The 24,170-nt window shown below is 37.0% G+C and overlaps 1 protein-coding gene across 3 annotated transcripts; it reads left to right on the top strand.

Moving 5' to 3' along the window:
* Positions 1-21,837, top strand: NREP (neuronal regeneration related protein). Of its 3 annotated transcripts, none has more exons than XM_051782715.1 (5): positions 1-19; positions 644-691; positions 2,164-2,226; positions 16,082-16,159; positions 20,162-21,837. In XM_051782715.1, the coding sequence occupies exons 3-5, from the start codon at positions 2,224-2,226 to the stop codon at positions 20,282-20,284; spliced, it is 204 nt and encodes a 67-aa protein (XP_051638675.1). In that variant the 5' UTR covers positions 1-19; positions 644-691; positions 2,164-2,223; the 3' UTR covers positions 20,285-21,837. The 3 variants fall into 3 exon arrangements, with proteins under 3 accessions (XP_051638675.1, XP_051638674.1, XP_051638673.1); XM_051782714.1 differs by lacking the exon at positions 1-19 and adding an exon at positions 20-38; XM_051782713.1 differs by lacking the exon at positions 1-19 and adding an exon at positions 412-539.
* The last annotated feature ends 2,333 nt before the right edge of the window (positions 21,838-24,170 follow it).

Below are 24,170 nucleotides of genomic sequence, written 5' to 3'. Positions count from 1 at the left end.
CCTGGCCGCCGCCCAGGGGGTGCGGGATGGCCTGAGGGGTGCGGGATGGCTCGGGGAGGGCGGGATCGCCCTGGGGGTGCGGGATGGCCTGGAGACAGCAGGTCACCGGCTGTCCCGGGGGCTCCTTCGACTTCGCACCCCGCAGAGCGGCCGCGGCTCCCAGACATCGGGAAAGGGCGGGCCGCGGGGCTGCGGATTATTGCAGACTAAGCAGTCTGGCGCTGCAGCAGCGTGCGGGGGGAGGCGGGCGGACAGGGGGAATGTGTATGTGTAAGGCGGTGTGTGTGGGGGGGGAATGGAGCTGGCAGCTGGCCAGCTACCATCAGAATTAGCTCATTGTTCAGTATAACCAGCCCTGGCAAGCAAAACCCAGCCCGAGAGAGAGGGAGAGGGAAAGGGAAAGGAGAGAGAGAGAGAGAGAGAGAGAGAGAGAGAGAGAGAGAGAGAGAGAGAGAGAGAGAGAGAGAGAGAGAGAGACTTTCCCCCAGCCACCCCCACCCCTTTTTTCTTTTTTTCTCCGAGGCTGCACTTTGGAAGAGGTGCAGTCATTCTTACCCACACCCCCTACCCTCTCTCCACTCCCCCAACTATAAATTCCCTTCTGTAGCATGCTGCCCTTTTTTAATCCACATTTGTGTTTCAGATCATGTAGAAAGGACAGAAAGTGAGCAGGGACCGGGGGCTTTTGTCTGTAAGTATATGCAATTCCAATCCACAGAATTTTATTTTTTTAAATTAATCCCCTCTCTCTTTCCCTGCCCCCCTGCCCTTCCCCCCTTCCTCTCTCTGCTTCTTTCTGTTTCTTTTCATTTCTTTTTGTCCTTAGCCGGACTTTGCTGCAGCTTGGCTTTCCCCTCTCCGTGCACATTTCCAAACAGTCTTTTTACAAGAAGATGAGAAAACGTGCAGTATATGTCTTTAACTCTTTGTCTTTATGCTTTAAGGCTGGATTTCTAGGCTGTGGATTTTTCCGCACACATGCAAGGGGAGATGAGCAGTGATTTTCTATAATGTTTTCCTTTTTTCTTGCTTTTGCACTCTGCAAACACCAAAACGTATTTTGAACCTAATGCACTTGGCTTTGTTAGCATGCATGCAAGGCTCTAGGATAGGTTTAGCATCTCCTTTCTTCTCCTTGTGAAACGAATCTCCCTCTTCTCCGACCTGACACTAGATTCCTCTCAGGCTCCTGGGGTTTATTTTTAGAAAGCAGTCATTCTTGCAACAGCCTTCTGTGTTTTTGCATCTGCAGCAGTTAAATTTTGGGTGGTTCTTCTGAGAAAAAAAAAAAGCCAAACAAAACCAAAACAAACCATATTTTACTGAACATATAATGATGTACTGCTTTCTTTCAAACGTTTCTATGTACATTTATGGATATAAGAGTTTGCAGTTTTTAATCCAGTATGTATGTGTGTGTTTGTGTACACATATGACTCATACCTAATTACATTTCATACATACACGCTAAAGGTAAGAAATATATAATCAATAGAAGAGGACTTAAATTTTTTGTCATTATAAGACAACTGATAAAGGAGGTATGCTACAAATTTAGTCAATTAAGAGAGTGATAATTTAAGGTAAATGAGGTAGGATCTACTCTTTTTTTCTCTCCCTGTTTAAAATAGAGGGGGGTTGTGGAACAGAGAGAGAGGGAGAAAACTGGAGGTTATATAATGCAGTGCCATTTCCAAAAATACCTAGTCTCTGGGCCGTTACATTGTGTTATACTTGTTCCTTGATTGCAAAAACCCACACTTTGTAGAATGCCTGGGAACAATGGACCGCAATTACTGTAAGCATACAGTGACAGCTTTTTGTTCTCTTGACTGATTTTTGCCTGTGTTAGCCATTAGGTATACTGCTCTTCAGAAATGTACTGAGTGCTAAGAATAGCATAGAATTCTGCAAATCCAGGTACCAGGGATTCCTTTGTCCTATATTTAAACCTACAGACCACTGAAGTGCAGAAATGCATGATACATAACCATTTATGTGGTTAGAATAATTTGCATGACTTTAATCTTAACTATTGAAGTTAATACTTGGTTCATTCACTGTTAGGCTGGAAAAAAATATCTATTAAATATGGTGACTGTTGGAGTTACTTTTTTTTTTCCATTTTAAATTTTTTTAAAATTAATTTAATTAATTTTTCAGATTGTTCTCCTTGTGCTACTTGAGAGAAACTGCAATCCCAAGACTTAACAGAATCTAAAAATGGTAAGAATCAGTTGCTTTAGCACAGAATCAATTTTTTTTTTGTATAAATACAAACACTATTTCCCTGTTCCTGATACACATTTATAAATATGACTTTTTGAGGCTATGGGGATTTGCCATACAGTAACTGATGTACTCTGAAAACCTCCTTATGTTGGATCTTTTATTTTCTTGCAACCTTTGAATAAAAATCTGAAATCCTTCTTTGTGCAGTAAAGCTTATTTAATTGAAACAAGAAATGTTTAGGTTACTGTGAAAAATACACATCATAACACATGTAGCAATATATGCAGACAAAACAATATCCAATAATGTCAACTTTGACACCTTCCTTCCAAAAAAGAAATAAATAGGTCATTGCACTGAGTAAATGAAACATATTTAATGTTAGTCTTTCAGGGAAGTACTTAAGAGGCAAATTAAATTTTCTTATTTGGTAATGTTTTCAGAAGGTTAACATTTCTTTGTGACACAGATCTCTTTCAGAAAAAATGGCTAGGCCTCAAACCTGACTGAATTTACAGGCACTTGGTGGGAATGTATTTATTGAACAATAACCCATTTCCTTCAGTGTTGTGTTTGTCTTTAGTGATAAAAGCCCATATGTTGAACTCTGAGATACTGCTGCTGACAAGCAACCAATTTTAAGGATGAAACGTTATACATCTAAATATGGTATTCTCTGCAAAGGACTGTCTCAGCATCAGCAGGACAAAGATAATATTTTTTTTGCAGAAAAAGGGCTCCAAATAGGCAGATTTAGTTTAGATGGTTTGTTATCATGTAACATTCTTGATTGAAGGTGCAACTATTGCTTGGAGCATATCTCAAAATATGTCCTGACATAAATGTGATGTGTTTTGGGTGCTACGTTATAATATGGTGGCCAAACACCTGTTAATTTGTATGGAGAAATGCTTGAAGTATCATTGCATAGGACATACATTAACACAGAATATTTTCCAAAATGTGAGGTTCTCAGGGACATACTCTTATTAGGATTGGGTTGAATTAATTGCATTAATATTAACCTTGTCTGGTTCTTGCATTAATATTACCATGTCTGGTTCTGGGGGAGAGGGGATTATTAAAATAAGCAAATACATACTCCGTTATAAAGGCTTTGCTTTTGTTTTTGGCTCCTTGTTTTATATAATTTCTCTCTGCAAAAATAAACTTGCAAATTCTGGAGTTTTAGTCTATTCTGGAATCTACTTTCATCAAAGTGCTTTGATCATCTGTGTATAAATGAATAGATGGGGGTGGGGAATTAAAAGGGAAATTATTCACTTAAACTGTGAATAGAAATCATGTTAAAATACATGTTGTTCACACAACTCTGGAATATTGGATAAGGCAACTGTTTTCCTACCAACACCAAGGTAACAATCAGCCCACATTTTTAGATGCTATGCAGGCTGCTATGCGCAATATATGCCTATCTATGGAACAAAAGATTATTTTAAATCTAGTTAGGCATAAAATAGCTGCTGATTTTTACCAGCAGATGGTTCTGTAAATCTAGCAAGGTTCCTGTAGTAGTCAATGGAATAAGTTTTGTTAAACCAGTCTCTGGACTAGAACAAAAAATACAAATTAGAGCTATCCAAATGCAAAAAATAAAATGTCATTACCCACCTGTCTAGTCCTATTGTTTGTTTTGCAGTGTAACATAAATAAAAATCTCATTTAGCTGTTTCTAAAAGTTTTTTATTTGTCAAGAAAAGGCCTAGTTCAACTTCTTTTTTGTGATCAGAATTAAAATGTAAGAAAGATTAGGTTTTGCCCCAAATTGCAAGGTTACTTAAGATGTGATTCTAGGCAGAACCTCTTCTCCTACCACCACCTCTTTTTCCCTTTCCTTCACTTCCGGCACACTAACACTGAACGTAATTCTAAACCAGACCACTGACATACTTTTCTTGCAGTAATGGACACACTTGTCTTTGGCATATTTCTTGTATTAATTGCAAATATCTCCCTAGCCACACTAATTTGCAGAAAATATTCTTCTTCACATATCAACACTCTCTGTGCTGAAAGATGTAATGGTGAAAGTGTTTACTTTGTTTTTAATATCACAGCATATACAAAGGCTCTGTTCTGCTCTCACTGGTCAGTGAAAATTCAGCTGTTGGATTCACCAGACTGCGATAAACCTCTAAAAATGGGGGAAAATGGCTTGCTTATTTCTTTGCTAAACTGGAAGTTCATTAATTATTTAGTTAAGCTTACAGTTAAAATTGGGAGTATAGGACTCTAATGAACTTGGTAAGTGAGAACAAATGAATTCTTGCTTTAACTTCAGTCTTACTGTTTCTTAATGTTCTTTTTCCAAAAAATGTTTCTTAAACAGTTTACAAGTAAAAGCAAATAATTTAACAGACTAGTTTCCAATACTGCTTCTTTTTCTAGACTTGGAATTAGAATTTCCTCATACCTGGTTAATTAATCAATCTTTCTTGGAGCTGTATAATAACAACATCTTGAATTTAAAGAGAAATAGGCAGAAGACTGTACTTTCTTACCTTCTTATAATATTAATTCATGGACATTTTGAGCCATCTTACACAAGAACACCTGCCATTTGAGGATCTGTTCTAACCTGTGCATATATTTCCATAAGTGTCTACCTTAAGGGAGAAAGAGTCTTTTATATTTATGTGCAATGCGTGAAATCCTGAGGTGTTTAAGTACTATTTCCATCTGAAATGCTAGAATTTCTGTACACCACCTTCATGGGAAGTGCTGAATGACATAAAATATAAACTAAAAATTGAGTGCTATTTCAAGTGGAAAAACAGACTCTAACTAAAAAAAGAAGAAAAAAGAATAGTTTTAAAAATTTTTTCTTCCCCAAGTGATCCAACCATTGAAATAAAGGAACTTTTCAGAGGGTAAGGAAGTCTTAATTCCAGTTTTCTCTGACCTCAAAGAAGGCTCTTAGCAAAACCAGGGACAGGTTACTGTTTGTGGTGGGGTTTTTTGGTTATTTATTAATGCTAAATGATTGTTTTTAAAGAAAGAAATCATACCATCAGTTTAGACACTTGACAAAGAGATCTGTTTGTTTGCTTCTAAAGCACTCAGGTGTGTTTTTTCATCTCACATTGTGGTTCATTTCTGGATTTCAGGTTCAGTTTTGAGGGTTTGCCTTGCAGGTGCTAAGGAATTTAAACTGACAGTACTAATAAAAATGTGTATCAGTCAACAGATCCTTAATAATTTAATTCTGACCCACATGAAAATAAACAAAAGATAACCTAGAGCAAATCATTAATTTAATTCTGACTTACCACCATTAGATGATTACCGTTAGATGACTTTTTCTTAGTCACCAATGATCTGGAATCTCCAGGCTAGGTGTTGTGCAGTACAGCTGTGTCATCCCAAAGCAAAAAGGCCCCAGAAGTAGGTCATTTGGGCCGAATGCTTCCCGTAGTATATCCTTGCCTGAACTGCATCTGTTCTGAGGTTATTCTGTAGTTTACATTCTCTGCATTTTATAGTTTTACTTGTGGAAAAAAGAGAAATATGGGATGGTGACCTTTCAGAGTGAAAACAGTTGGGAGAAAAGCTCTTCTTCATTAAGTCAGAGAGAAAGAAGTGACAACCTGCATTTGGTTGAAAAGAATCATAATTCCATTAATTTATTTTTTTTTTTTCAGAAGGGGGTAGAGGGTTTACAGGGAAATTCATAACAAAATTTAAGTTAGATGAAGATATTTATGAAAGAAAGTCTATGTTTAAGATTTCATCCCAGTTTAGTCATTATAAACCTTTTTCCAGGGAGTTACATACAGATGTCTTTTACATTTCGTAAATTTCTGTACCTGTGAAATGATTTCACCTTGGTTAGAATAACTCTTCATAACTCTAGGGTTATCTGTGGAGAATGGAGCCTAGAATCGGTCTGGCAGAGGCATTATTTGGAACCTTTTATATGCTCTGAGGAAAAAAAATTAAAAAGAGCAAGATACTAGAATGAGACATTATGTCTCTAGACACACACAGCACACACTGGACAAATGCAGCTCTTGGTTTGGTGTGAAAAAACTCATACTTTGTTGATTATTACCAAACCTGGCACAGGAACTGGAATCTCTTTTATGGTAGTTCAGAGCTGCATAGGACCTGTGGAACTGTATCAGACCCTCTTCTGTTCATGTGTAACATGAGTAGAATTTGGTTGAGAAAATTTGATTGGGGGTGAAAGCTAGCAGTTTTGGCCATCTGAATGTGTATATTGTGCTTTTTTATTATGCTTATGTATTGTGTATGAAGAATACATTGTGTACAGTGTGCTCAGTGTTACTTGATTCCTGAAAAGTTTAGGAGAATTAAAGCTTTCCAGCTTATAAAATTTATAAGCAGAAATACAAAATGATTTTTGCAAAACTTCTATCAAGTCACCTCTTCAACTGAGCAGGAAACACAATTTTAGTTGATTATGAGTAGAAAAGAAGGGCTTAAAAAGAAGTAATATTTGCCCAAAGCTATAGATAGTAGGGATAGTTCTGTGGTACAGCTCATATGTACATTAAAAGACAGAAAACTTGTATATACATGTTTCTACTCAGTCACAAACATTTACACTCTGGGTGCTAAAATTTTATAACTATGCCCCAGCATACTTTATCTGAACAGAACTGTGTTGACACATGGAATGGGAGGTTTGCATAATACTAGATCCAGGAAAAAGCTTTACTAACTCTTTTCTCAAAGGCTGAAATCTTGGAAAATCAGAAATAAGAATTAGTATATATACCTTGTAACACTACAGTCATGACAGTGATTTTTAAGACTTGCGATCTAAGGCTATCACAGGATATTTTAATAAAAAATATTTTAACTATTTGTATTTTGGTTTTATTTCAAACATTTTTTCACCTCATTAAACCACATTGGTTGAGGGTGTGATCTAGAAAGATGCAAGAATGTTACTTTCAAGTGTTTAAAGTAGAATGATAGTATGAGTCACTGTTTCAGTGTTACATGCAATTCAGTTTGCACTTCTGATCTGGCAAATTCACAGCAGCATTACTGAATGAATCCCTATGTACATGTTGCTGGGAGGATTCCTGATGTTTCCTTCTGTAAATACTGCATTAAAAAAACCCCTCAAACCGAAAAACAACAAAACCAAAACCAAACAGAACCAACCAAACAAACAAAAAAGAAAAAATGAAACAAAACAAAAACACACAACCCCCCCCACACCCTCAGAATAAGTAGGATTTTCTCATCCTACAGGAAGAAGTGTCTGTGGATCAATTTTGTTAACACTAATCTGATTGTCTGTCTACTAGCTTAGCATATTTATGTGGGACCAAGTTAAAAAAAGTAATAAGAAATTTGTGTGTTTTAAGCCTTGGCTTAATATGTACATTATCAGAAAGAACTGAACTGTTCCAGCACTGATGTTTAGAAGGCACACATTGGCACCACAGAGTTAGTCAGAAAGGCTGGGTTAGAGAGGAACAAATTTTCCTTCTTCATTTTCACATGACTGTACCTAAATCTCTGTCATAAAAGAATATGAGTTTACATAACTCTATTCCTGCTGGCAAAAGAAAATCCTGTGGAAATGTTGGTATGTGTTCTTACCCTTAATTTCTCAGCTAAGTAATTATATAAGGCAACTTGGAAAACCCCAGAAAGAATACTTGGCAGCAAAAGTTCTTTACCTGTGTGTTTCTGTTATACGAGTCCTAGAATGCACAGACATTTTGTTACTTTCAGCCTACAGTGCACACATGATACACTTTGTAGTTTTGTATCTGGAAAAGCACTTAGTTCCATTAGATGGTACTAGAGGCTGATAATATGGAGACTTCAGGTAAATGTGCCATAATGCTTTCAAGTACTGGTTACAATCATCTGTGGTTATTACAACCCTTTTAATGAGGTAAGTACTGGCTGTACAATGTGATTCTGTCTCCCATTTCCAAGAATACTGCTGGGGCTCCTAATGCTGGCCTGAAACATGCTGCTTGGTCAAGGGGCTGGCATCTCAGAGGCAGAGGCAGCGAGTTTGCCTCTGCTTGGGGAACAGCATCGCTTGGATTGCTGGTTATCTTTCTGGTATGTGTGAGAAAAGCAGTTTCAGTCCAAAACAGTCTATTGAGTCTTCTGTAAGCTACAGTATTCAGGCCATTCATTTAGAAAATTTATAGAAAATTAAAAAAGGAAACACTTCTGAGTCTGCTTGGTGTATACATTTTGTGTACCCCAAAACTGCAGGGCTAGGTCTGAGAGGGCACACAGGAGAAGCACTATTCTGGCCTGACTGTTCTTATTCTTTCTTCATGATTACCTAATGGCCTTTTTTGTGGTCTTTCTATTAAGATTAAAACTCAATGGAGTGAGGAGACTGGACTAAATGAACCTTTTGCTCGGCCTGTGACCATGTTCTTTTTCTTCCTCCTCTGTTGCTCAAGTAATTTGTCAATGTTGAATACGAAACTACTGAAAAATTTAACTATGCAGCCTTTGGTCCAGCATTTTGCTGCCATGCTGTGTGTTCACCTGATTTTATAGCAAGAGACTTGCTCATGCATCTTGTTCTGCAGTCACCATTAGGTGTAGATGCAAATAGTTACTAATTAAACTCTACCTTATTGCCCTTGAAGAGCAAATTACAAACTCCTATGCAATTGACTGAGAACTTGAACATTGTTTTAATTCTCAGGTTTGTTATTGTTATTTTGCTGTGTGTTGAATGTTAAGTGAAACAACAAAAAGGACCACTGTAGTACAGAGGCGAACAGATGAAATATGATGGGTTGTACTGGGCTCTGAGTTCAGTTTTCTGGAGGGCTCTCATTTGCTTATTGTAATTTCTGTGATGTTTTATGATCTCAGAGTACATGCACAGAAATTTACCGGAGGAATAAAGTGATTTGCAGCCATTTTATTGCTTCATGGAACTTTCCATATAATATAAATTTATTTATTATTTTTGTTCTGAAATAAATGCATTTCTTTCTCTTCCAAGGAGTGCAATACTCTGGTAATCAGTATCTTTAAAATTCATTAATTCAGTCAGAATTTAGAGGAGCATTTATGACAGTGTTCACAATATAACATTTGATTTTTTTTCTCTTATTCTTTGCATGCATGATAAACATTAACAGTGCTTTGCAATGATTTTTGCATATTAATGAAATAAAAAAGCAGAATGACAGCACTTGTAGCACAGAAGCCAGATTCATCTGACTATTGCAAATTGATCTCTCTGCCTAAAAATTGCATTACGTTCAGGTAGTGTGGGATGAATTCCTCTCCAGGGAAAATTAGAAAGTGTTTTCTATAATTAATCTCATTCAATCATGTATGCCAGAAGACAGCTAAAATTTCAGTTTAGGATTCTTACCAGATAAAGAATTGGGCAGAAGTCTGCTGACTCTACACACAAGCTTGATCAGCTTGTGTTGCCCCCTTCCTCAACACCATACTCACCCAGTTTTGGAGACTAGTGGTCATGTAAGAGATGTGGAAAATGTGCTTGCTCTGAACACCGAAGTTCAGAGTTCTAAACTATCTACCCAACATCCTTTCCTGCAGCAAGGGACTCTGCAGCAGTAGAGCCCATTAGTCTTAGAAGCATGATTTAGAAAATTTTGCACAGTCCCTCAGACAATTTTCTTTTTTATGTCATGGGATGCTCTAAGTACATATATAAAAGATGCAACTTGTATAAGACGGATGAGGACAGGAGTGAATTCTTTGAAGAAGATGATACAGATGACCCAAGGTAGGACACTACATACAAGCAGACACTTCAGTGTAAATGGAAAAATGGAGACCTTAAGAACAATGAAATAAATGATAGATGAAGACTGGTTTAAATGAGAAGTTTTTTACTAAAATCTAGAAAAACTACCTCCAAGGTCACTTCCTTATGCTGTGTAGGGAAGAAGCAAATGACACTTTATTCTGTGAAATTGACAAAAATTGCAGAAGTGATGAACAAGAATTGCAAAAAAACCCCTAATGAATAAACTTTATAATTCATGTGCGGTGTGGAGAGGGGGATGCAAGGAAAAGCATACTTGCCTCATTTAGGTCTTTTCATCTCTATGTGGTTGTGAGTTTGAGTCATCAAATGGGGAGGAATAAAAAGCAGCACTAATATTTTCCCCATGAAAAGGCAAAGGCATCAGAGGATGCTGATGCAGAGAAGTCAAAGGCAAATTCAGGTGTACAGTTGTCCTGTCACATTCTGCTGATGCTAAGTATTAATTATCACTGTAATGACAGGTAAAGTCTCACCAAAAAGGTGGGACACTTGGAACAATCCCATCCAGATGGAGAATCATCATATAATTCTTCATCAGTTCTCTCAAACCATTTATATAACTTTCTTTACTCTGGAATTAACCAACTGAAACACTTGTAAATTAATTTTTTTTTCACCTTGATTTTTTAATGTTCATGACGCTGATTTGGAAAACAGGGATGACAGAAAAACTTGCTGCTCTGCCAGTGTATTGAAAACATGAAATCAGATTATTTGGGGTAACTGCCACTGCACCTCTACCACAGGTTCACACTTTTGGTGCAGAGCCAGTCAAAAAAGCTAACAAGTTTGCAAAATTGACAATCCTCACACCTGTTAAACCACAGCATTTTTAACTAATTAAACTAAGGTATTTAACTTGCATTTTAACTTGGGCAGCTTGTGGTTTTTGATGTTTCAACAGGGAAAGCTTCCTCACTGAGCCTTTTTCAGTCAGCTTATCACAATAGCATTATCCCATTTGATCTTGTGTGCAGCTTCTTCAGTACAACAAAGGTTCATCAAAACTTCAAGGACTCTTTGAAACAAGGAGTAATGATGAGCACGCTTGATGTGGCCTTATCATTGCCCTCTGCAGAAAGTTCAGATAATAAAAAGTGTCTGGGAGCACACTGCCACCCAACTAAACTCTCAAGAAGCAGCAACCATTCAGCTGTAGGTATTAAATCTTGTGTGCTAGGTTTGGAACATGTGGACATTTATATTATATGCTTTCATAATGTTCTCCTAGCAGTGTTAAAAATAAACTACTGAAGATGGGAGCACTAGAAGCAAGGCATTGATTCTAGCAAAAGAATTCCTTTCAGTTTTGTTTAAAATTAATTAGTGAGGTTTTCATTAACAAAACTATTGATTTGGTGTTCAAGTCATGATGGAGTAAGATTGTCTGTTTATGCTTTTAGATTGTGACTGTGGGACCTTGGTTACAAAGAGAACTTTTTACTGCAGTGGGAGGCATTTGTGGGAATTGAGAACTTCATGGTAGGATGTGCTGGGGAAAGTAGATATACAGCTCTAACCAGCTGGTAACTAAGAAACTTTTTTTTTTTTTTAAAAAGGCAAAGTTATAACTGTTTAAACTTCACAGGCAACTATGTTACAATTTTTCAAAAAAGAAATTACATAGTGTCTTAATTTGGAAAGAAAATCTTCTGGACACTTTCAGTGGCGCTGAGACCAGCCACAAAGGAAATAATTTGCAAATGTTCCTTGAGTAGCTCAATTTCATTGATTTGTGTCATTGCAACACAGAGCAATGGTGGTGCAAAAATCCATTAACTACTTGAAAGAAATACAGGTACAGAAAGGAGGAGTAGCATTCCTTTCTGGTTATGCAACCCATCCTTAGGAGAACAGTGTAAGAGGATGGCCTCTCTCTGTTCCGGATTAGGCACTACAGACACACAGAGCAACAATTCTCACAGCTGCACAAGTGTCATTTTAGTGCTGCAGATAGAAAGAGCACACTTCTTTCTTTCCTTCTTTTCCACACACGCCTCTTGTTTTAGTCCCTTGTTCCTTCTGTGTCTGCTGTTAGACTGCTAACCCATACAGGAAATCTTTTCCTTATAGTTTTGGTGGTTGTTTTTTGTTTGGTTGGTTGGTTTTGTTTGGTTTTTTCTTTCCTACAAGCTACTGCAGAACTACTAGAGATTACCTTTTATTTGGAATTATGAATTTCTAGTGTACTTGTCATAATTTCCTTTTTGTTTTCATTTCCCCCCTCCCCTGCCCCCAAAAATTGGTTTATATGACAAAGAAGTTATCTGAAACTTCACAAAAGCTGGTTGCTGATTTGCTCAGAGCAGTTGGTCTTCAATAAACTTCTAGTTAAAAAACTCTGACTGCAGTTCAATACCACTGCAAGCCTTGAATGAGACTTGAGAACAGGAATTCTGCTGTGGTCCACCAGGGGGGATGAGTAGGAAATATAGAAAAAGTAATTCCAGTGGCTTTCTTAATTGTTTCATAACTATAAAAACTTCAGGAATATTATTAGGAGAATGCTCATTTTACTAAGTTTAGCATGCTGTAAATCTGGTTTTTTTCCCCTCTTGATGAATCTATGTGAATGTTTGAAAGATGCTCTTACTGACTAGGAATGAAGAGTGGGAACCAAGAAATTAATTTCAGCATTTTTATGTGACTGATACAGTATATTTAGTCCAGCTATGTTAAATTATTTTGTGTGTCTGTTTTAGAGCTGGGCAAAAGATTGTGCTCCCCTACTGTTGCTCTTTAAGAGGACATGGCTTAACATGGAAGAACAGGAATTGAATTTTTGAAATGTTGGTAAAACAGAGTCTTTGCAATAGCAAGAGTTTCTCAGTCTGTTGGGTAAAAGAGAAAAGATGACTCTGGAGATCCTTCTGTTTCTGAAAGAAAAAGTATCAGTAAGTAGTTCTGGAGCCTGGATGCTGTAAGAGCTCATAAATAGACTGGGCATTTATTTTGCTCCCCTTTTGCTTTTTCTTTAACACTAAATTTTATAATTTATATCCTTTCAAGAGACTGAAGGCCACAGAATTGAAAATATAATCTTAATAGATCATTCCCAATTCCAAGTTGGCCTCAATGTTCCAGGCAGAATTGCATGCTACCGTAGAACAGTCTCAAACAGCTCTTCCCAGATCAGTGGGTTTTTTCCCCCTGACTTCTCTAACTGTGAGCAAATGGTTTTGCATGTCACATGTTCTGCCAGGAAGGCAGGATCCCAGCAGGGTAACACTGTTAGTCAGACATTTAGGGATGATCCACTCTGATAATTTATGGATGAAGTTTACTAGCTTAACTTTTTAATTAATGATTATCAAATACTGAGGCCATCAATATGAGTCAGAGTGTGACTCTTATACATTGTGTAGATTTGCAGTAACTTCAGTTTTCAGTCCCTCCTAAAGCTCAGTAATTCTGTTCTGAATCATGACAGCTTTGTTTTTTTAAGCCAAGCCTGAACTTGCATAATAATCACACAGGAAGTACTAAGAAATGACAATTTGGTGTGTATCAATGGAAACATTTATTTAGAAGTGTTTGCTTTATGCTAACAGCTGGAATATTGTAACCCTTACATCCTACTCTGTAATGGAACATTGCTTTGCACTTTCTCCTCTCCCTATAGCTCATCTTGCAACATTATTATCAGTTGTTTTGAGCTGCTGTAATTAACTAAATGTTCTTGCTCTGTTTTTCTAACACCCCAGTTATCAGTATATTTGAACATCTAAGTAGTTTCTGCATTTATAAAGCATGTAGCACAGCAAGACCTCATGGTTTGCTTTTTATTTCATTTTTTTCCTGGTGGATTGTAGTAAGTTTTAAGTAGACTTTTCTATACCAGCATTTTTTTTTTTCCATTCCAGAATCTTCCTCCACTAAGTCAGGATCCAAACCATGATTCTCTTTCTGCATTGCTCCCAAGTCAGATACTTAAAGTTCTTTGGCTGTCCATTCACAACTTTGGTACACTCGTAGCAGAACAATTACTGCATGCGGAATATATCCATGTGATTATTATCTACCAGTATGGGCCACAGTAATTGTTTTGAAGAAATATTAAGAAAATGGGACATTATGGTCTTTTTTCTTTACAGAAAATTTCTGTGAGAGGTAACCAGGGGGTTGTGTAGGGTATTTTGATTGTGGTGTTTGGTTTTGGTGCTTGGTTTTTTTAATCCTGGAGCATAATTGTGAGTTTATCTTACAATTTACAGCTTTTCCCTCCTGTCCCATTCCCACCCTTAAACTGCAGTTCCTCTAAGTTTTTATTAATTTAAGTTGAGGATTTTTATTTTGTCATTTGACTTCAAGTGCTCATTCTATTCCTACTAAATTATTAATATGGCCTATGGACTAATCTAAGTATATCTCAGGCTCCATGGAAAATAGAGAAGGTCATATCCATCATAATGGCTAATACTGTATTCTGATGCTTATTTTGTCCTCCTATATACATTTTTGTATATTTTGCTGGTTTGAACATGCATGTCCTGTGGTAGAGCTGAACTCCTATTGCTACTTCCCACCATGAGTTTTCGCACAAAAAATACCACTACACAATAAAACCAAGACATATTTGCAGAATGGGTAATCAGCTGTTATAAATAGCTACTAGAGAACTAGAGAACTTGGTGTCTTTTATTCAAGTGTTTCAAATATTCAGTGTGAACATTAACACACTGTGTTACAGTGTGTAATACATAGTGCCCTGTCCTATGTATTAATTATTTTATGTCAGACATACCCAGAGGGCTTAACTGGCTTGAAAACTAGGGTATGAAATCAAATCTGTTGCTTTAACTGGGAGAAAGCACTGTGGTTTGGACTGCAGAAAATCATGGGAGAATGTCTGAAAGCAGGTATTGCCTTGAGCTCTGTGCCCATCTCTGTTTTCTGCCTTACAGTAGAATTCAGCACTTTCTGTTGGAAAGATGATTTAAGTAATCTTCTGATTATTTTTCTAAGCTACAACTAGTCCAGTTGTGCCAACTTATAGTGAACTTGCATCTCCACAGATATAAAATCATTCCTCTTGTTTCATTATATGTACGGCAGTAAGCAGGTGAGTAAAACTGGTCCACCAGTTATTTAAGTGACAATACAAGTTTTTATTCTCAAAGTGCAATCAAATTTGAATGGTGTAATTTTTAATAGTCAGCTCAACATATTGACAGTTAGACATCCAGATATTGCGCAGAAAGAGTTCAATTCACCAAATGCCAAAGGCCCACAAGAAAGAACCAGGAGGAAAATAAATTCAAGATCTTCAGTATTGTATGTAACTTGTAGTTCACCACTTCAGTGTTTCATGAGACCAAGATGAAGGATGTTTTGATCTTCATCCTGAAGTTGAGGTGCATCAGGTTAGCATTTATTCACTCTAATCTCCCACTGTAGTCAGTAGACAGCTTTGGATCTTACCCATTTTCCATAGGAAAATTTTTCTATAGACATTGAATCTTGCTCCCAGCTATTTTATTGTATGTATCTTATAATTTGTTGGATTTTTTTTTAACATGCAAAATACAGGGTGCTAACATAGAATTATAGCTTCTTCAATGATCTTAGAAAGTTCTAGTTCACAGTTCATTGCGAAAGGATTATCAAAGGTGTGTTGCTCGTCTGCTGCAGTCATCAGCAAAGGTAATGAACTTCATTAAATAGCCTTTTACCAGCGACTTCTGGAAGAAGAGAATGGGCATGTTGTCTCACAATATCCTCAGTAAGTTTAAAAGTATGGACATCCTCTTATACAGAAGTTTTAAAGATATTTAAAACATTGCATCCTGTACACTTTTCTTTTTTTTTTTTTCCAAACAGCCTTTTGAATGCAGATTGTCATAAACAGTAGAGTTGTAATGCTCTAGGGACAGATGTTGTCGTGGCTACAAAAAATATGTACTAAGCGTTAAACACAGCTAGGTCTCTGGGCCAAGCTCAACTAACATTAAACTTGGTTTTAGTAGTGTGATCTATCATATGAACACAACTTTACTGCATTTAATGAATGTCTCTTTGTTAGTAAGATCTTGTATATATTTATGTCACTACAGGTTTATCAACCAAGGTCAATGACTTGGGTAAGCCAGAAAATCTTTCCAGCCAATGGAGGGGATGGGGGATTTCCAAAGGTAAAGTTATTTATGTAATTTCTTTCATATAACAAACAGTTTACTAAGATGAAAGTTTTCTGAAAAAAAATTAAATTGCAAGTTCAATGGATTTCATTTTATGACTGCTTTGAGAAAGTAGCCAGCTCTCATGATTTCATCATGAGTCTTATGTTACTCTGTTTTTCTTAAAGCCTTGGCTCCTTGTTCCAGGCAGTTAACTGAAGATTTTAGCTTTCATTTTAAAATTATGTTTTTAGCCTTCAGGCTTGCAGAAAACATGGACTTGTGCTGGCTACACACCAGAAGGAAAACATAATTTTCAAGAGCTCATATTTCTTGAGCCTGTCTCATGATTTTACAGGCTTGACATCTGAGTTTTGAATGCTTAATTTTTGCAATTCTCTCTTAGCAATGAAGATGAAAATGTCAGTGAAAATGCAGAAGGAGGAACCGTGTGGTGTTGTTTATCTTTTGTTAAGTTTTTTGCTTGTGCTTTACCTGTTAAGTAACAACCATACAAAGCATGGCAGGTTTCATCTGAGTTTGACAAGGACTATCCCAACATACAGGCAGAAGATGTGGCTTGTCACATCTTTAGAAGTGACAGGATTCATAAGCTTTTATTCTGTTACCATTGCTGGCTTCATAAATGTGAAACTGGATATGATATGAAATCTGCATAGCAAAAGTATAGCAGTTACTCAGAACCACAAAATGTACATGTTTTATTTTCATATTCCCTTTCATTACTGACTCAAGATCTGCGGGGTGGGAAAAAAAAAGAAGCAAGTAAGTAAAGAAGAGATCATGTGGTAAACTGAAGAGAGCACATGGAAAATTGTTTTGATTAAGTTTAAGTTATTAGCTAGACTTCAGCTCCCTGTTAACAAAACTCTGCTGTTATTGCATCTGGATAACACTGTACTTTCCGCACTTTTTCTCTGTAAAGGAAATTCTAAACTTTATAGCTATTTGTAGTCTGCTATTTTCAGACTCATGTGCCAGCATGTCAGTCTTCAAACTAACATATATGGCAGTACTGCCGCTCTTAACAGCCACAGTATTCCAAAAATTCAGCTGAATAGGCTGATAGCAATGCCAGAGTATTTGCTGCATATGGTCATACTTGCATCAAGTGAATTTGCTAACTTTGTGAATCAGCTGTGTGCTAACTAGATGGGTTTTATTCAAAATTTCAAATTAGCAGCTTTACTAACTTCTCATTCATCATTAAAGTTACTCCTGAAACACATTAATGAAGCTGTGAATTATGTGCAGCATAGTTAGTAGCAATGCTGCATTATATAGGATTTCTGAATAGCTGCAGTTTTGTGCTGTACATAGATTAAAATAAAAGTTTATATAAACAGATAACAGTTTCTCAACTATTCAAAAGGTATTTTATACTTTTTCCCCTTATAATCATTGGATTCTTGCTTTTTAAATACAGTGTGGTTTTTTTCTACCCCTTATATAAATCTTCAAAAGATATTTGACATGTGCTTATACAGGGACCAGCTTTTAGAACCAGCTCCAAATTTTAATTCACAACTGACCTTCAAAAGTAACTTGAATATTAGTTGCACACAATCCAGCTTCCAGCAGAGTATCAACTTCGACAGAATCTGTATGTCTTTAGAAATTTTTTTTCATTTGTTCTATAAAATTAATTAGGATAAATTGTTGAAGAAAACTGCACAAAGTTTTCAGTCCTTCAGCTGAGCAGTTTTACCTACTCAATGTCAAAAGGCCTCAACTGCTAAAAGAATAAAGTAAAATTAATAGATTTTTTAAAACTATTATTTGAAATAAAAGTGATGTGTTTTTTTAAAATTATTATTTTCATGCAATCTACAAATGTAAAAGGATACAGTTCTTAAAGACAATTTATTTCTAGACCTAAGAGAGTCATATGGGACTTCTTATCTCATGATTATATGGCAAAATTTCAGGACTGAGATTGTTTTTACAGCTGAAAAGGAACTGCCCAACACAATGCTTTTGGAAATTTGCCCAGACCTTTGGTCTGTGCGCCCGTTTGCATCTGTAAGTTTCTAGTTTTCTTCTCACATCCTGTAAGTGATGCATAAGTAGCAAATTTATTTAAAAAAAAAGAAAAAGTAAAAATATTATCATGAGGATGGAAGAGTCCTGTGAGAAAACATGTTTGTGCAGTCACTAAAATTTAAATGGTATGTTCTAATTTTGAAATACTTATAAAGTCCCCAGTTTGGTTCCAGCAAAAGTATATTTCTACTCCTACTTCTTTCCCTGGCTTTCAGAGCCCTTCTGCATATGTACTGACATATGCAGTACAAAATCTGCTCTTTTTCTCCATTTCTGGATGCCCCAAAGGAAGAGGTCACTGAGAGCAAGGGATTTTGCTCTGTGTTCAACCTGAGAACTGCTCCTGACCATGTGCAGTGCAGAACCCCATGAGGATTTCTTCTACCTAAATGCAGAATTTATCCTGTAAACTGTGATAAAGGCAGTGGGGGAGCCATGGGGTGACTTAATTCCCAGCACAATAAATGTAGCAAGTATGGACGTCCCAGCAAAAATTCTGACTTTGAAGAGCCAGGAAAGGAAAATTGCTGAAAATTGCACTTTACTGGTAATTGTGGAACTGCCATGTGTTCAATTTCTAATTCATAAATTTACAACTCTCAGATCAGAAAAAATGGAACCTGAAGAAAACAATTTCTTTAACAAAGAGAAGTATTCTGCTTATGTCACAGACATGTCCAAAGCCATATGAGCAATAAAACACCTTTACAATTCTAATCTCTTAAACACAAAACCCACCAATTTATTTTTCCATACTTACAATATATTACTAGTTAAACAAATTCTTTTTGTTTCAGAACCCATAGTGGCATAACATCAGCAAAGTACTTTAGGCACACGCTTAGCCTTTAGGCTTCATTCTAAGGCTTAAATTGAAATATATATTTAAATGCTTGACTGAATATTCACAATTAATATGTATTGTTAAACAAGGTCTTTCTGAGGCAGCTGGCTTATATGGCCCATCATCTTCTTACTTGTCCAGAACAAGAAACACACTGCAGGGTCTTTAGTGTGCTCTTTTCAATGGATTAATATAGGGAGGTGACTTATTAGTATATGTTAGTTGCTTAAGCAGTAAGGTTTTTAAAGATAAGAGGTCTAAGCTGTAAAAAGTTCACTTAAGATGGTCTTTCATAAATAAGATGCATTTTTAGGTTGGAGGTCAAGTTGGAGATCAAGTGGATCCATAAAAGGGAACTTGGAGCTCAAAAAAGACAAGCAAACAAATGAATATATTGGTAGATAATACCATTAACATTAAAGTTTTGGTTACACTGGTTGGTATTAAGCCATATTTCCAAAGGGGCTTGGTGCCTGTCAATTCATGGCTCTGAGTTTTACATTACGGTATTGAGACCCTGTGTCTGCCTTCTGTGCTTCACATGTGCGGAACAGATAATTGCTCATTTTCAGCCATGGCTGTGTGCCAGAACTCCTGCACACACAGCACCTGCTGGTGCAGGTTTAGACCTAAGCTGCCTCAGCTGTTATTAAGGGCATAGAAATGGCTTGGTTGGGCAAAAGTGAGTAAAGTAATTCTGAGGAGTATTGTAAGGATGACCTGCAAGAAGGGGTTCTTGCTCCACAGCTTCTTTCCCAGTGACTTTTCTTGGATTGCTGAGGCCTCCCAAACTGCAATAGATGTCCAGATTCCCCAGTTCAGCAGTGGAGGGTGGTTCCTGGCTCAACCCTTGCATTTTGGCTGCTAGGACACACTCATTCATCCTCAAGTGACATGTTTTTCTCAGATGGTGAAAGAATTGCCTGGTTTTCAAGCAATCCTTTGCTCTCCATAACATCAGTATTTATAGGTGATTCAGTCATGTTTGATAGATGTTTAATTCTCAACTAAAGCTGGGGAATTGTGTAAACCTTAGGGTAGGAGAAGGGGTGACTCCACCAAACAGACTTCTGTGAAGCACAGCTAATACCAGTTTTTCATCTCCACAGGGGAATCTCCCCATCTCGAAGGAAGTGAATCGCAAGAAAAGTGAGGTGGAAGGGGAGTGCCTGGTTCCAGTAAATGGCTATGGACGCCACTTCACCAAAATCAATTACCTCTACTCTTATTAAACATTATTTCTCCATTTGTATTACATATGGTGTATGGGTTTGATGAGGTCATGGTGTCATATCTTGGGGATTGTTTTTGTGTAAATCATCAAGTGTAAGAAGAAACTATGGGACTCTGAGCCTTGCTTTAGAGAATAACAGTGGACAAATGTGTACCATAAAAACTAGTTTTTAACATTCTAACTCAAGCGAAAGCTCTCAGAATTTCACACTGTGAATCCATGTTTACAAACATTACAGGTGGGCCCTCAGGCCTGGTTCTACCACAACAATGTCTTCCACTACTCAAACTCCACAGCTCACATGAAACTGGTTAACAGCTCTCTCCATTTCCACCAACCTGAACTGCTTCTTGCAGAGGCTGAGAGTCCCCCTTTTTTCATTTAGATGTAACATGCCTAGTAGTTTATTTTCATTGATTGTCTGTATATCTCTATATTTTATCCATGTACTCTTTTGATGTATAGAAGTAGTATGAAACTCATGGTTTCCTTGTGGTAAGTGATCGTGATGCTGCCACGGGATTTGAGACACTGATGAATGGTGCTATTTTGGACTTTAAATATGCTCCTTGGCAAGGTAGCTCTGATGGAGTTATTTTTTATTTCCATGTTCTGAGAAGGTGTTGGTACTTTGTTTTTCTGAATGTTGTTCTTTAGACTGGACTGACTTGTTTACTTGTGTCTTCAGTGTGGCTTTCTTATTCAGTGCTGTAGGTGAGTAACTACTTATAGCATACAAGTGAGGAACTGATTCCCTATCAGTGTCCACTCACAAACATGCAGTTACAGTGGGAGCAATCACAAAACTGTAATTTACATAAAATCTCCTTTCTGACTCCTGTCCACCTTATGGAGAAAGACGAGCAATAATTTTCCACCAACTTCTCAAAGTCTCTTGATTTTTGTCTTTTTTTCTTACAAGCCTTTTAAAAAGAAGGGACAAGTTTTAATGTCCTCTTCAAATCCAAAAAATAGGGGATATAGTAAGAAAAATACAGCAAATTTCTGGGAGGAGAAGTCCTAAAGGGGAAGGGTACATTTCCACAGTCCTGTCAACATGTGGACTTTACATTTTTGTTCTTGCTCCCAGACTACTATCAATACAAAATAACACAAACCACAAAACTAAGCAGTACCATCTACTCATGGAGTGTTGTTGTGTTAGACACAGTCTGAAAGCCCACCTTAATTTTTTATATAATTCTGTCTTTTAGCTCTTCCTTTTACAGGGCAGGCCTTGTTCTGAACTGTCTTAGCTTCTGACTGTTAAATACCAATGCATGCACTGCACTTCCTAGATTTCTTTACCTTCCCCACTTTCTGTATCCCTTTCCTTATACCTTTTATTTTCCAATAGATTAGATACGTCTGTTGTGCTGTATATAGAGCAAGAAGTAATATTCAGCAGTCGTGGCATTTATGTATAGTTGTTGTGTACTGCTGAAAATGCAGGCTTTTGTAACGTGATCTTTAATAATGCACTATAAGTACCCAATGTATTTTAGCTATTTTAGTAGGATTTGTTCAATAAATACGCAAGCTGTAAGGGTAGCTCTGATGTCTTTGTTTCCTTATTGCAATAAAGGGAGGGCTCCTTTTCTGCTGGTTTGCATCTGTTCTTCATCTGCCTTCTGAGATTTGTTTCAGGAATATGTGGTGAAGTAAAAGGTGATTCCTTTTGTAGCTATGCTAAGCAGTAGCTATTAAGATAACCTGAATGCCAAACCTGGATCTGGGAAATGATATCTTGCTGGACAATGGTAGTCATATACTTTGTCTTCAAGACTGTGGAGAGGTTGGGTCAGATGTGACATTTGATGCCATTTTAGTAATCCTAGGAAGATACTGTGGGGCTGTGTGTGGCAAACACAATATGTTTCATTTTCCACCTCTGATAAACTGGATTAAAAGGTCATTTTCCTGGTGTATGTAATACAGTTTAAAATAATGTTGATACAACCCTCTCTTAAAAATACTTTTATTGGTGGAAAAGTAACACACACATTTCTAAGGTTTAGAACATATATTGGTTTCATTATAGCACAGAAAACAGATACAGTGGCATTAAAAAAAAAAAAACCACAAGCAATGAGCTACCAATTAATGCCAGATGTAGATTTGCCCCTGAAATTTTCCAGTCATGAGACCAAACAAGTGCAATTCCATGTGCTCTGACTGTCTATCCCATTGAGTGAATTTACACAGGGATTGAGTTTGGTTTAATTAGTTTGACTGTATCACAGAATACTGACCATGCACATACAGCATCTGTTCCAAATGGCCACTGATATCACTGTAGGAAACACAACAGACAGCAGTGTATTTGGACTAGAGCTAACTCTGGTTACAGAGTAGTTTCATCTGTCTGTAGTATATCTGTATTCGTACTAACAGTACACCTACATGCATACATCGATAAGGATATGTAAATGATGAGAAACAGTTAAGTGTCGCTGTTAAAGTTAGGATGGGTAGAGCGACATAGAATCTTCTTTCAAAGCAGGGACAGGATTACAAGAAGGCTGTAATCACTTTATTGTAACAGGCTGCAAACATTTATACTTTTCACACATCACACATGTCAGCTTTCTATTAATGCCTTTCATATAAACATACATCAGGCTATACACATGTCGTCCTGCTATTGGTACTTTAATGTATACACACACCAGGATTGGTTGCAAAATAGTAAACACAGGTTTTGTCGAGTCATCCTGATTTGCAGAAAGTACAGGAAGTCCATTTCTGTCTTCCATCTTCTTCCTGTCTGAAAGTTGCCCCCATTCCTCTGCATGCTGTGTGTTCTCCTCCTTTCAGGGTTATACTGTAATCTGGTCAATGTCGATTGCTTCGTCGATAAGTGCCAGGCTGCTGACAGACCTGCTGTCAACCCTGACAGTTAACAGAGCAATGTCTAATTGATTAATCGATCTTATTTTTTTAACCTGTGGCCTACTAGCTTTGGGAGGTAAGTGAACCATTTCAAAAAGACATATGAGAGGTTATTAAAAGGCTTTTAGATCACAATTCTATTGTTATTACTATGTATTTAAAGTTGCTACCCAAAAAACCCCTTTTAAATCTGAAATATTTAAAAGGGTCATGGTTCTTTGGAACTTACAGCTGTTCAAATAATGATTGTTTGACCTTTGGCACTGATTTTTAATCTTCACAGCAACATGACACATTTTAATAAGACAATGATCTGTGGATTAGGGTGTTTGATGAAATTAAAAGAACTGATAAGGCATTTTTGAATACCACAAATAGCAGGTCTTTTTGTTAATTATAAACACAAAGGACATCTTATGGATAAAACAGCTTTTAATATGCTAACACTCTAGAGACTAAAATTTGACAAAGATGATTTAATAAGCTAAGATGGCATATACTTTTGCATTAGCAATAGTGGATGTGGCACATATGCAGCATCAGCATTAGCTACAAGAGAAAGAGTTACAGTGATTATGCCTTAAAAAAAAAAAAGGTATGGGTGTTTTAAGGAGTACCTCTAGGATTTAACACACCTATTTCCTTGCCTTGCAAGGGTGGGGAACGGAGCAGGTTGGTGCTTCCCAGGTTGACTGGAAGGCTTTCTGGATTTGGAATGTTGATTAAAAGCATTGGGAAACAAAAGCATTGAATGTGTCTCCAAGACAATTTTTGTGGAACACCATGAAAAGCTACCTTTTTACCCATCTCATTAAATAATCATTTGTGCAACAGAAAGGCTAGTGGGAGTATTTCTAAAGCATAATGGTCAAGTAGATTGATTCATGAAACACTAACTCTAACTGCAAACCATGGAATAACATATCATGGAGTATCTGGCAAAGCAGTATTTGTCACTCAGCAAATCAAGCAAGAAAAAAACCCTCTGAAGA

This window comes from Manacus candei, unplaced genomic scaffold (genome assembly GCF_025592945.1).
Source record: "Manacus candei isolate 608988 ecotype Guabito, Panama unplaced genomic scaffold, ASM2559294v1 h1tg000016l, whole genome shotgun sequence".
NCBI lineage: Eukaryota > Metazoa > Chordata > Aves > Passeriformes > Pipridae > Manacus > Manacus candei.
Note: the sequence above shows the minus strand (reverse complement) of the source record. Positions and strands in the feature narration are given on the sequence as shown.